This window comes from Vanacampus margaritifer, chromosome 11 (assembly GCF_051991255.1).
Source record: "Vanacampus margaritifer isolate UIUO_Vmar chromosome 11, RoL_Vmar_1.0, whole genome shotgun sequence".
Taxonomy (NCBI): domain Eukaryota; kingdom Metazoa; phylum Chordata; class Actinopteri; order Syngnathiformes; family Syngnathidae; genus Vanacampus; species Vanacampus margaritifer.
In genome coordinates, this window is record NC_135442.1 from 20599121 (window position 1) to 20612780 (window position 13660).

A 13660-nucleotide genomic window follows, 5' to 3' on the forward strand; every position below is an offset into this window, starting at 1 on the left:
TCTTATTGTGTTTTCCTAACTTCAAATTCAGTTCCATTCTCAGACCAAGAGGTTCTCGTCACCGTGCGGTGGGGGAGTTATGGAATTTTTTCCCTTTAAGTTAAGGGTTTTCGCCATTTCCTGAGAATGGTTCAAATGTTGTGAATCTATTAATGAAGTAATACTGAGAAAACTTAATTGTTTTAGTATTTACTGATGTCCTTTTAAATCCACAACAGGAGGGAATGTGAAGTTGCTTAAAACAGTAGTCTTAACATTATGTGTATTTTAAAGAATATCCTGTATATATTTTTATGTTTTTATATTATCAACTGTCGTTTAGAGGCGGCGCCTAAGGCGCGGCTCAACTTGCTCAAACTGTTCTGTGTTTTTCCATGACATATGAAAACTGAAACTTAACTGTAATAAAAGCAACTTGTGGCCGGGGGAGGAGAGGAAGTCGGACGGAGCCGAGCGTGAGTCAACGTCTCACGTCTCCCCTTCTCTCCCCAGCCGCGGTTGCATTGAAACAAAGCACAGCCTCTGCCTCGTTTTTCCTTTGTGCACGGTCGGTAACTAAGGGGATCTGTAATATCAGACCCAACAGATGATGGTGACTCCGAGGTTGACGGCGAAGTTGGAAGCGTTGACGCGGCGGCTATGACGACGTCATAAAGGTTCACGGGCTAGCGATGCTGACACCGGAAAACGCGGCGCACAACCGAGCACGCTCAGGCGGACGTTCAATCGGACGACGAAGAGTGCCCCGAGTCCAATGCATATTCATCGGAGGAGTGTGTACAGTCTGCTACTTGCTATTTATTCCCCGGAAAAAAAGGCCGTCAAGAAAGTGTAACGTCTGCACGCGAAACGCACAACGAAAGTGAAAGTAATCTGTTGTGCAAGTCCTGCTGCATCTCCTTGCACGCAGGGGAGCGTTACAAAAAGAAAAACTGTATTTGAAACATCCACATAATTGTAAGTAGTAGCACAGTTGCACACATTTGAAAACAGTTTGCAAAATTGTTTTGTCAAATTGTTACACTGTTGAATGGAAATAAACGTATTTTGCAAACTAAAAACACTTTTTCATTGTTGGTGAAAGCGTTTTACAGAAGTAAAGCACTATTTAGGTGTTTGTGGCGTCATTCATGGACAAAAAGAAGTGTACAATTTACTAGAGTCGATGAAATAACATTGTTTCACAAAAAGCTTTTTTTCCGCTTTTTGTTTCAAAACAGAGCATTTCGGTGAAACTAACCATTTTCTATTGTTGATTACTGAAGAACGGAATAAGGTAGAAACAAACGTTTTTTCTGATGAAAGATTAGAGTCCAATCTTTCATTTGGTAGTATGTGTGTTTCCATAGTCCAAACACAACATATTCTGTGGACCTTGAAAGATCAGTCAAAATGCTTAAATCGGCTGGCACTGAGGACAACCCATTTCTGAAAACGTCTGGCAGTGAAAGAGTTAAATATTGATTTTCTATTAATCATAATTACTCTATTGTTCCACAAAATTGTCTTGTGAGGAGAAAAATGATGGGCAAATATCATTACCCCCACCCCCCCCAAAAAAAAAAAATTGTTTATCAGAATTAGGCGACTTTATCGGAACTCTGCTCACATCAAAATCACATTTCAGCACAAAATCCAAACAACCAATCTTTTTAAACAAAGATCTAGGGATGTGGTACCACATAGAATTGGGCTGTGACAAACAAGACTTAATCCAATTCACTCTAAATATACCAATCATCGATTCAAATTATGGAGCTTTCACACCATCCTTGTCATATTCCTTAACTAGCTGGGATCTTTTAATATAATGCGTTTTATTCCTCCATAAAAACTGAAAAATAACGCTATTGGCTTTATTCAAATTTCATGAGGATATACAGGAACTAAATATGTTTCTTAATCGTCCAAATGGAGTTTGAAGATTTTTGTTTTACTCTCTAAATGAATATAGAATTAAACGTGTTATTTTAGATTTTTATTTTTTAATAATATATTTCGTTACGTGAGATTTGTCCAAATGTGGTTGCCGTAGAGTTCACGTGACGGTGACAGAAACTACTACTAGTATTAGTCCATTCCAGGCTGCATTCACATAGCCACACACGCTTATTTACATAATTCGTCCTGAATTCATACTGAACGGACTTAATTTAAGTCCGTTCAGTACGAAGGCAAAATGAAGCCCCATAAAGCAGCCCCATAAAGCAGTCAAGCCCTGCAGGCAATACTTCACACACACGTCGGGGCTTCAAGATGATTCATTTCCTCGACTACGCCATCATGTGGACAGAAAAATGTACAACATGCTTGGTGCATGCAATAAAATGGTGGGGTGTAAATCATGCTCTGAATACAAAAATATATATATTTGAAGAGTGTTTTAACATGAATTGTTCTGTGTTACTTTGTCTATGTTTGTGCTTATGCAACAAGTGAAAATGTGAAATAAGGAGGTAAAATAAAGTGCTTATTCATTTTTATTTAAAAACAATATTTTTTCCAAAGTTTTTGGACTCAGGCGGTTTCTTTTTTTGCAGAGAATTTCACCTGCTTTTGAAAAAACTCTTTCACATGGTACTAATGAAGCAGGGATGCATAGATATGAGATAGCAAGTTTGTATAAAATTGGAAGCGTATATTTCTGTGATTCCCAGTACTGAAGGGGACTTTCAACTCTGGGGATATTTGGTGCTCCAAGATACTTTTGCACCTCAACTGTTGCATTTGCCGTGACATGTGTGGTTCTTGCTTGATGAATTGAGGTATCAAAATGATGCCACAGTTTGCTTCCTAGAAAAGATAAACAGATATTAGTAATTATTATTAAATATTAGCACAATTAGGAAATATTAAATACCTCCAACAGACTGGGAAGGTTCTGATGATGATGATGATGATGATGATGACGGTGATGGTGATGATGATGAAGTAGATGAGGACCCTGTGCGCCTCATAATAGCTGCGCATTCCATCGTGAGCCTTTTTTCTGCCTCTGCTGCTTTATTGAGACTAAAGAAGCCTAGTTTTTTAAATCTTGGGTCAAGCAGAGTAGCCAGAAACATAATGCTCATAGACTGGAGGTTGTTCAGCTTCTCTCTTAGTTGTCTTTGCAGAAACTCAACCATGGATGTGCTCTCTGGAGTTTGAAGCAGTCGAATCTCTTCTTCTTCCAGAGAGTGATGCAACATTGACAAGAGCGGAATTACCTTTGACCTGGAAACCTTCTTCTCCTCAGAGAGCTCAATTGTAGCATAGTTAAATGGCTCTAATACTTTTAAACAGTCAGCAATAATTCTGTATTGTTTAGCAGACAAGGCTGTCAGATCAGTACAGTACGTAGAGAGGCCAAAGCTGCTCCGACAGGCTCTCTCAAAGTGTACAGACGCTGAAGCATGAGATAAGTGCTGTTCCACCTTGTATCAACCTCCTGAATAAGTTTAAGCACCGGAAAGCCCATTTGAACTTGCATCTGAGTTAGTCTCTCCTACAACAAAATCAAGTGTCAAATCAATATATAGAAAAAACTAAAATATGTTACATATGACAAGTAAGGAGCTTACCTTTGCTGTAGTGCTGCTCTTAAAATAACCAACTATCTTTCGACAGTTTGTCCGGATGTGGAATAATTCAGGACATTGGTCAAGAGCTTTTTTTTTATCAAAAGATTTAGAGTATGTGCCACACAAATAGTGTGACGCATATGAAGCTCTCTGGCACAAGCTCCCATATTTGCTGCACCATCAGTCACTAGACATGTCACTTTTTCACTGATACCCCACTCAGACATTAGCGAAGTTTTCATAGAAGCCATGTTTGCTGCAGTGTGTGCCTCAGGGAAATGTTGCACCCCCAGTACAACTGATTGGAGAGACGTGGTTTCATCAATGAAATGACATCTCACAGCTAGATAGGCATCAGTATTGATGGAAGTCCACATATCTGATGTCAAACTACATGCAGATGCTTTTGCCACAATGGCTTTTGTTTTATCCTTGGTTTCCTTGTACCTTTTTTTCCACTATGGCTTTCAAAGTCTAAAAAAAAGTATAATTTATTGAATTGAAAAGTATTGAAATGGTTAATCCGATAATATAGTGCTTCATGTTGTGACATACATACCTGCCGTGTAGGTACAACGTAGGAAGGAGCTAAAGCTTTCATAAGCTTTTTGAATCCACTGCCATCCACCAAGGAAAAACGGCTGGAAATCCTCAATTACCATATCGACCAACAGCTCAGCCAAGTCAACCTTCTCAGCTAAATTAAATTACATGTCAGAGTTATGAAACAAAACAAACAAAAAACATACAGTGTAGTGTGGGGCTATGAATATAAATAGCCTACCTGAGCCGGGTTCAACCTGGTTGGTCTCCTCGTTGCCATGCAAGACTCTTAAGTGCCTTAGCATAGTTGAGGTGTTATTATTATAATTAAGCACCTTGGAACACACCAGACACTTCACCTAAAAGTATTCAGAAAAGAAAAATGTGAATTTTATGTGTTGTCACATTTTCTTTTCTTTCATAATTGAAATCTATTAAATAGTAATTGCAGTGCATTACCTTCTGAGGTGAGAGCTGCTCAAAGTGCTCCCAAACAGGGGAAAATCTCCTCTTTCTTGCTGGTTCCATTGCAAAAAAGAAGCTCGTCAAATTAAATGCCAAAAAGCGCAATAAGGGACCCGAAAACACAAAAAGTGAAGGGGAATCCATAGCGTTTGTTTGTCGCTTAGCCGAGCGAATCATTTCCTGAATCAGTCACGTGGTACATCCACTTCGCGGGGCTTCAAACGTCACCACGTACGTCATCAACACGCGCATCGACTCGCCGTTCATGAACCACTCATCTACATTAGTCGGCACACGCTTCAGGGATTCGACCTGAGAAGCACTTCACTAGACAAAATAGAAGCTTCATGTTAGTCTGATGTTTCTTGAATTTTTAGGAGAAGGGTTTCTTTTGATGTTGATTCTTATATTTAAAAAAAAAAGTATGCATTTTTTACAGTGGTGCTACTTAAATGTCCCTTTGTATACAATAAGTATATTGAATTGCATTACATAGTCAAACTAGAAAAATTCCCGCGGAAATTTTGAATGGGACTGCTGACTCTTGTAAATGAGCTGAACAGTTTAAAATTTAAACGACTGGAATCGGTCAAGAAATGTGGAAGTTAACCATAATCAACATAAACTAAAACTATCTCACTGTCCCTGAAAATGTATTTAAAAAATGTAAATGAGCTGAACAGTTTAAAATTTAAACGACTGAAATCGGTCAAGAAATGTGGAAGTTAACCATAATCAACATCAACTAAAAGTATCTTACTGTCCCTTTAAGAAAAATGCCCATTCACGCACACACATTTGACTTGGAGACGTCACGCACCCACATTCCATTGATATTGTATGAGAGACGCACACATCGAACAAAAGCCTCTCACGACTTAACGATTCCAGATACAGATTCAAGAAATGGCTCGTTAGAACGGCAAGGGTTTGGGGAACACGAGCATGTTCTCATTTTTTTAATCGGATGAAAAATGACCAAATGAGAGCAGGTTGAAAACTTATGATTTATCAGAAATGAAGGGGTAAAGGCGCCTTAAATTAACATGGAAAAGATAGCCGAGAGAGTCCGCATTCTCCTCGCTTAAAGTGGAAATAAAGGTACTATGACACCTTTCTAATTTTTTCCCTCAGAATTTTAAAGTTGCATTTTACTGTTTATTTCCTTAGTCAACAGACAAATAATTGTAAAAATTAATTTTCATACGTGAACATAGTTTTAGCAATAAATATGTATTTCCAATGCATTTGGGGGGGGGGGGCAGAAATATTGATTTCATGTTATTTTACATTTAGTATATAAGATTACAGTCTATTTAAAAAAACCAACTGTAAAATACAATTAAAAAAAAAACAGAAATTCAGTTATTTTAGGATTTTTTAAAACAGTGTAGAGCCCTTAGTGTTACGATATTCAAGTTTTATTACAGCGAGAGAAAGTTGCAGTTTTAAGGAAAAAAGTAGTGGTCCTACCTGAGCAATATGACAAGAAGACTATGACAAAAAGCAACTGGACGGGCAGCAGTGCAGGGCATTCACACACCCCAAAATATTTATTACAAAAAGAAAAACTGGTAGCAGAATTAGAAATTATAGTCCAAAAAAATAGAGCTCAACACGGATGACAGTATCAGTAACCTTCGACATATGGCGATGAACCAATAGCACCGTAAATATATATATTTTTATTTGCAACCGTTACGGTCCGTGACAATCTATTTACATGTCATCTTTTCCCACCAGAGGAGTTGCGGAGATCGCTTGAGGAGTCAAGAGTGAAGTGTGACAAATGTTTAGAGAATGAGACGGTTACGCCTCGTCAATTATTAAAATCATAACACAGGTATAGTGTAGTTGTGCCATTCTTAAAACACAAACAAACACAAACAACTTTCTGAATAGAATACAAGGAATGCTGTCATATTACATGTAATGAGAAAATAGAGTATATAATCATCAACATTGTCTGAAGGGTGTAATAACTTCTTGAAAATACGGATAGTGGATCCCCACAAACGCAGAGACACAAAGGGTGTGGATTGACAAATTTAATTATACACAATGGAATTCTACAACACAAAGCGCTGGACGAAGCCAGGAGAAAAACAGTTAACAAAAGTCGCGTGCAAAGTATGCAAGGAAAATAAAGTAACAAAAATACACCTGAGGGCTGTAAATTCGCACAACGCGAATAAGATAAACCAAAATACAAAATGAGCTATACAAAGCGGATAAACTAAAAGCGACGAGGGAAAAACACGTGGATACCAATCACTTAAGCGTAAAGCTGAGGAAACACAAAACTACCTAGCAAAAAAAGCTCAACGCGTGGTTAACAAGTACTCAGGCAATAGGCCGAGAAAACTACAACATAAAACTATGTGTCAAAAGACTCATGTGAGAAACTGGAAACAAGAAACGAAGCTAGAGATAGGAATTTGGAACATGACGTCAGAATAAAGCTCTTGGGCGAGGACGTAGCAAGGTCACTACTCCAACGAGGACTGTCGGCAGTTCCAGTCCTTATAAAGCGTTAATTTGTGAATGAGAAACAGGGGCGGCGCAGGAGGACATGCACCTCTATTCAATCAGAGACTGAAAACAAAACAAAAACACAACGCAATGAAAGCACAACCATAACAGTATCCCCCCTTAACGGACGCTGGCGGACCAACTGGTTTTGAGGGATGAGTTGCATGGAAGTCATGGATGAAAGACGGATCCAGGAGCGGGGAACCTATTGCCGCTCCTCAGGCCCATATCCCTCCCAGTCGACGAGATACTGCACACCCCTGCCCCGCTTTCTCGAATCCAAGATGCTTTGGACGGTGTAGACAGGATCTCCGTCGACGATGCGTGGAGCCGGAGGAGGTGGGCCCGGAGTGTTCAGGGAGCTGAAAGACACTGGCTTTATGAGGGAGACGTGGAACACAGGATGTACCTTGAGTGATGGAGGGAGTCGCAGCCGCACAGAGACAGGGTTGATTATCGCCTCCACCTTGAACGGCCCCAGCTTTCTGGATCCACCCGCCAGACGGAGGTCCCTGGAGGACAGCCAGACTTTGTCCCTCGGTTGGTGGACGGGAGCGGGACGACGGCAGCTAACCGCCACCTGGCGATTTCGTTCCGCGTCCATGATAGAGCGACCCTGGCCTCACGCCACACACGATGGGCCCTATTCAGGTGGTGCTGGACCGAGGGAACTTCCACTGGGCCTTCCTCGGACGGGAATAAGGTCGGCTGGAACCCATTGGCCACGAGGAAAGGTGACTGACCGGTGGCCGAGGAGACCAGTGTGTTGTGTGCATATTCGATCCAAGGCAGGTAGGTGGCTAACGTGTTGGGATGGAATTGGCACACATAATGTAAAGCAGCTTTGAGGTCTTGGTTTGTTCCTTCAGTCTGGCCATTAGATTGCGGGTGATAACCCAAAGAAAGACTGGAGGTTGCTCCCAATGCCTTGCAGAACCTTTTCCAGACTTGCGAGATGAATTGGGGGCCACGGTCAGACACAATATCTTGCAGGATGCCGTGTAGTCGAACAACATGTCGAACCAGCAACTGAGCAGTCTTCAGGGCAGAGGGGAGCTTGGGCAGGGCAACGAAGTGTGCCGACTTGGAAAAGCGGTCCACAACAGTCAGGATGACTGAGGAGCCACGAGAAACAGGAAGACCAGTACCAAAGTCTAGTGCAATGTGGGACCAGGCACGAGCAGGGGGTGAAGTTGGCCGGCGGAAGGCCTTCCCACAGGCATAGTCAGTGCAAACGCGGACGAAGTCCGCCACGTCTTGACGCAGCTTCGGCCACCAAAATTGCTGCGCGATAAAGTCTGTAGAGCGGGAGATCACGGATGGCAGGCCACACGCGACTCGTGGCCCCACTTAAGAACCTCGGGCACAAATAACCGACTGGCGGGGCTCCAACAGAGGTGGCTCGTTAAAGCCACTTTCCGCCGGGAGCTTATGGAAAGAAATAGAATAATTGGCCACGGTACCGTTCCCTTGCACACAGTCCACCAGCCGACTCCCTGTCTCCTGTCCCTTAACAGGGGGGTGGAAAACACGGTGTTACCGGAAACAAAACCCTGACAGGACGACCGGAGATCCAGCAGGGACTTGCTAATCGCCATCGCCCACGAAGCTGCCCGGCCAGTCAGGAGACTCATAATAAAAACAACCTTAGCATTATCACTAGGGTATATCTGAGATTGTTGGTAAAAAAAAAAAAAAATAAAGCAGTGGTGTAAAAAGGGGCCACAATCACCGGGCTCACCACCGTAGCGTGCAGGAGTGAGAAGACCGGTTCCCTGAATGGAGCAGACGGGACCGGAGGTACGTGCGCTGCGGACACAGCCGGCTTTGAACCGCTCCCTAGCGGCATTCGCCTAATCTGAGCAACCAACTCCTCCAGCCGACGACCCAACATGGTGACAACTCCCTGAAGTTCGGTGATGGTTGTCTCCTGTTGGCTTACCCGGCACACCTGACCAGCCAGGGTGTGTCGGACATCTTTGTGTTCTGCAATATCCATGGTCAGAGTATTCTGTAATGATTTCCGGAATAAACGGATAGTGGATCCCACAAACGCAAAGACTCAAAGGGTGTGGATTGACAAATTTAATTGTACACAACGGAATTCTACAACACAAAGCGCTGGACGAAGCCAGGAGAAAAACTGTACAAAAGTAGCTTGCAAAGTATGCAAGGAAAATAAAGTAACAAAAATACACCCGAAAGCTGTAGAATCGCATAACACGACTAAGAAAAAACAAAATACAAAACGAGCTATTCAAAGCGGATAAACTAAAAACAACGTGGGACAAACAACACGTGGACACCAATCACTCAAGCGTAAAGCTATCTTCGGGCTAGCCAGAGAGCAAAATTACCACCTACTGGTTGCAAAGTGAAGTACAGCATGATGCAGTGCAGTGAAGACAAACATCATCAGTTATCTTTGTCAGCATCAGCAGCAGCCCTAAATAGGCCACTTGCGTTCACCTGTTCTCGCTTGTCTCGACCTGGCCCAGAAAAGGTTGTGGCAGCGGCATCCGCAGCTCAGATTTATTAATTGAGCGCCGGCATTGCTAATCCGCCTTCAGATTAATCTCAGCGCCGAGCATGTGTGGTAGATCATACAATTTTGAAGGAGGGGGGAAAAAAAACTCTGTTAACGCCGTTACAAAAAGCCACAAAACAAAATACGCACAAATGCTCAAGATCTACTTCAAAAAGTCTGGCTATTGAGCTATTGGGTGAAATTTCATGATAAACCTAAAATGTGCTGTAACAGGCAGAATTAATTTCACCTTCTCTAAACTTTTGAATGCACATGTTCAACTATTCAGCGTTTCAATAAGCCTACTTTTTGCACACTTTCTGCTCTCTACCAAGGAGCTGCATAGCAAAACGTTTGTTTGTTGCGAATGTCATTCAATATGATTCATAATTTAATTTAAAAAAACAAACATATATAAGAATATAAAATATAAATGTTCTTTTTTTTTAAGTGGGGGAAATAATATTTTATCTTCTGCTGAATTAATGAGTTTGCTCCCTTAAAAACTTAGATTCAATTTAGTTTCTAATTTTTTACATTAGTTTGATTTTGGTAATACAAGTCATGTGGATGAAGCACAGGTGTCCAAGTAATCAAACTTCTGACCTTCCCATCTCTATAGCACCATGAGCAAGACTAAAAGATCTGTCACAATATTTTATGGTTATTTAAAAACACACACACACACACACACACACACACACACACACACACACACCTCCACTACATAAAAGTGGTCTCAAGTTTGCTAGTGAACATTAAATGACTGTAAAAGCATGAGGGAAAAATGCTACGGACAGCTATTTGGCTGCATTTGGAGGATGAAAAAAATGTGACTATAACCCAAAGAAAACCATCCCTATTGTCAGACATGAAGGTGAAAATAGTTCGTTTTGGGGCTGTTTTTCTGTCCCTTGGCGCTGCCGTGGCCTGGGGGGCCCTGAGTTGTTGCGCTTGCTCTGTCCTGGCAGGGGTCGACGGCTCCCCTCTTTGGTGGAGATTTTCATGCATGCCAGATCTACCACACCAGCATCTATCGAAACTCAGACACATGCTTCTTCCTCTGGTCGTTGAATCGGTGGAGGATGGTGTCTGTGGATCTCACTCTGCTTCGTCTGTCATTCCTTCCTTTCCTCAGTCTCTCCTTTGGTCTCTTGAGGTCTCCCTGATTTGTTGGAATTTAGATGTTTCTGGGGTTGGTGAAGGACTCTGGTTGGTGGCCCGGTGGGTGGTGTCTGGATTTCACTTTCCTTTCTTTTCTTTGGTCCTTCCTCGGGTCTCTTGACGGCCTCACGACTCTGGCTGGATTCTGAAGTGTTCGGTTTAGGTGAACGGTATGGGATTTTTAAAATAGGTTTTAGGTGAACTAATGAATACACACTCACACGCACGCACACACGCACATGCACATTCACATACTCACCCACATACAAAATAAAAATTAATTAAAAATATATATATATAAAATAAAATTAAAATAAAAAAGAGAGCAATGATGATGACATGTCAAAAAAAAGAGGAAAGAATATTGAAAAAAACATTAAAATAGAGTGAAAACAAATTATTGGCTCATTTATATCTGCTGGCGTGCTAGTCAACATCAGCAATGAATTCCATCGGTTCAGCTTTTTGACCCCTCAATTAACTCAAGATGACCTTATTACTTTTAATCTGATTGTTTTAAATAGTATATTTACATCTAAACCTGGGCAGCACGGTGGCTGACTGGTTAGCATGTCCGCCTCCCAGTGCATAGGACGTGAGATCGAGTCCGGGCTTCGGCCTTCCTGGGTGGATTTTGCATGTTCTCCCCGTGCTTGCGTGGGTTTTTACCGGGTACTCCGGTTTCCTCCCACATTCCAAAGACATGCGTGGCAGGTTAATTCAACACTCCAAATTGTCCATAGGTGTGATCGTGAGTATGGTTGTTTGTCTCTGTGTGCCCTGTGATTGGCTGGCAACCAGTTCAGGGTGTACCCTGCCTACTGCCCGAAGCCAGTTGGGATAGGCTCCAGCACCCCCGCGACCCTTGTGAGGAAAAGCGGTCAAGAAAATGGATGGATGGACATCTAAACCTTTGGAGATGAGGTTGTAGACAAACATATTTTTTTCTAGTTACTGTCTGTGTCTGTTGCCAAACAATTAACAACAAAAACAAAAATAATGTCATTTACATGGTCCACGAATATTTAATACCTATTGTCTCAAACCGCACAGTGAAATAAAAAATAAATTATCCTTTTACTTCCTTTTTTTATGGATTGTTACAGAAGCATTCTGTTGGGCTGTCTTTGAGATAGATAAATAGATATATACTACCCCCTGTAGGTGAAAAGAAAGAGGCACGCATCTCATCCTGTAAAAAAAAAGTCATTTTAGAACGCTGAAAATGCCTAGGCTGCATAATTACATGCCGTTCATTTACAAATGATTAATAATAAATATACTTTAAGAAACAGTTTGTCAAATAAACGTTAAACACAGCAATATAAATCAGGCGGTGATTAGCTACCTTTTACGTATATCGACTGAGACAACACTTGTGTAAGGCCCCCGTCGTGTGACGTTTAATTCAGTGACCCGTTAGCTGTGGTGTTTTCAGGTCAGGTCGGAGGGGTTCTGGAGGACAGTTGATCATGGCCCTGAGGGCGATCCGGTTGGTCTTCCCATCTGTGGCAACCTCTGTCAAAACAGCAAATGATATTCAGAAGGTACGGACACAAAATCCACGAACAGCCGGTCGGTTTGGTGATTCGCTTCTACAAGGACATGCTAAACTTGCAGGCTAGCTGCACGACAGGCTGACGCTAACTAGTTAATGCGGCATGTTTAGTGAGATTAAAGTGGACAATTGCAACATAACATATTATTAAAATGCTACTTATGGCCTTTGATTACCTTTTGCAACGGCTCTCGTCGTGACTATAGGGTTAGATATGTCGCTAAATGTGTCGTTTTGATGAAGACATGGCAAAGTGAATTTAATCTTAACCTACTTTGTTTACATTTTGCGTCCCCAGCATATGGTTTTTAATTCACAATAATGGTTGCTTTATTTGAATATTACAGTATATTAAAATGATTAGTATTAGTTGTTTTTGTTATTCTTTTTGTCCTTTATTCTTCTTTATTCCAGACCCAGGGGGGTCCATATATAATCATAGAGTAAAATAATAATAAAAAAGAAGAGGAATAAATAATAAGAGTAAAAGAATAATAACAACAATAATGCTAATACTGTAATAAAAACAGCAACAATACATTAATTATACCAATCCATGTATAACATACAGACATGCTTGCCAATGGTTCCACTGTCAGGAATGATATCGACCAGAATTTTTGTTTGTAGTTGGTAAATTTGTCTCGTTAAGATGCATGCGCTGAGAAATATAGGTAATAGGACTTAAAAGGAAAATATCACAAACTGGAGAAATATTTCTCATGCTGCTCCCAAAAAAGAAAAAGAAAAGAAAAGATGGGTCCCAACCCTTTCTAAAATTGAGAGCTATTTTTTGGCTACTGATTAATGCACAGGGCTACCAATTTGATGCAAAATTCTGAAATAACAAATTTCCAATTACATTAAAAAAATATTATTATTGTTTAGTCATTAATAATTGTATTCATTTATGTGAAAACGTCGATCATTAATGATTTACAGAATACAGAAATTAGGAAAAAGATAAATATCATGTGCATCACTGTAGTTTTTCACATGATCACTTTGGAAAATAATGTCCCATTACTGGTGAGGTATTTTTGAACAGGCTCATGGGCTACTCTTCTGGTCTCTGCAGGCTATCATGCATTAATTGATAGTTTTCTAAAAAATTAGTAAAATTCAACAATGTAAATGTACTGAAAACAGAACCTTATTAGCATAATTATTCACGTCATACATCTGCTAGACATGGGCATCCCTTGGGGGAAAAAAAAATTAATTATTCGAACCATTAAGTGCAATAAATTGAAAATACTGTTCCAAAAATTATCACATTCCTCCCCCACTTGAAGCCATTATCTGCAT

General features: G+C 40.9%; 1 protein-coding gene and 1 long non-coding RNA gene across 2 annotated transcripts in view; one reads left to right on the top strand and one right to left on the bottom strand.

The window, feature by feature from the left end:
* Window positions 1-2416: 2416 nt before the first annotated feature.
* Window positions 2417-4459, bottom strand: LOC144060779 (uncharacterized). Its single transcript, XR_013296010.1, has 3 exons — window positions 4348-4459; window positions 3564-4260; window positions 2417-3487 (listed from the first exon to the last, which is right to left on the bottom strand). It is a non-coding gene; the product is annotated as an uncharacterized LOC144060779 (long non-coding RNA).
* Window positions 4460-12172: 7713 nt separating this feature from the next.
* Window positions 12173-13660, top strand: part of ndufa10 (NADH:ubiquinone oxidoreductase subunit A10) — a 7821-nt gene continuing 6333 nt past the window's right edge. The window contains exon 1 of the mRNA XM_077580963.1: window positions 12173-12341. Coding sequence (XP_077437089.1) covers window positions 12267-12341 — 75 coding nt within the window. The 5' untranslated portion in view covers window positions 12173-12266. The remainder of the gene's footprint in view (window positions 12342-13660) is intronic.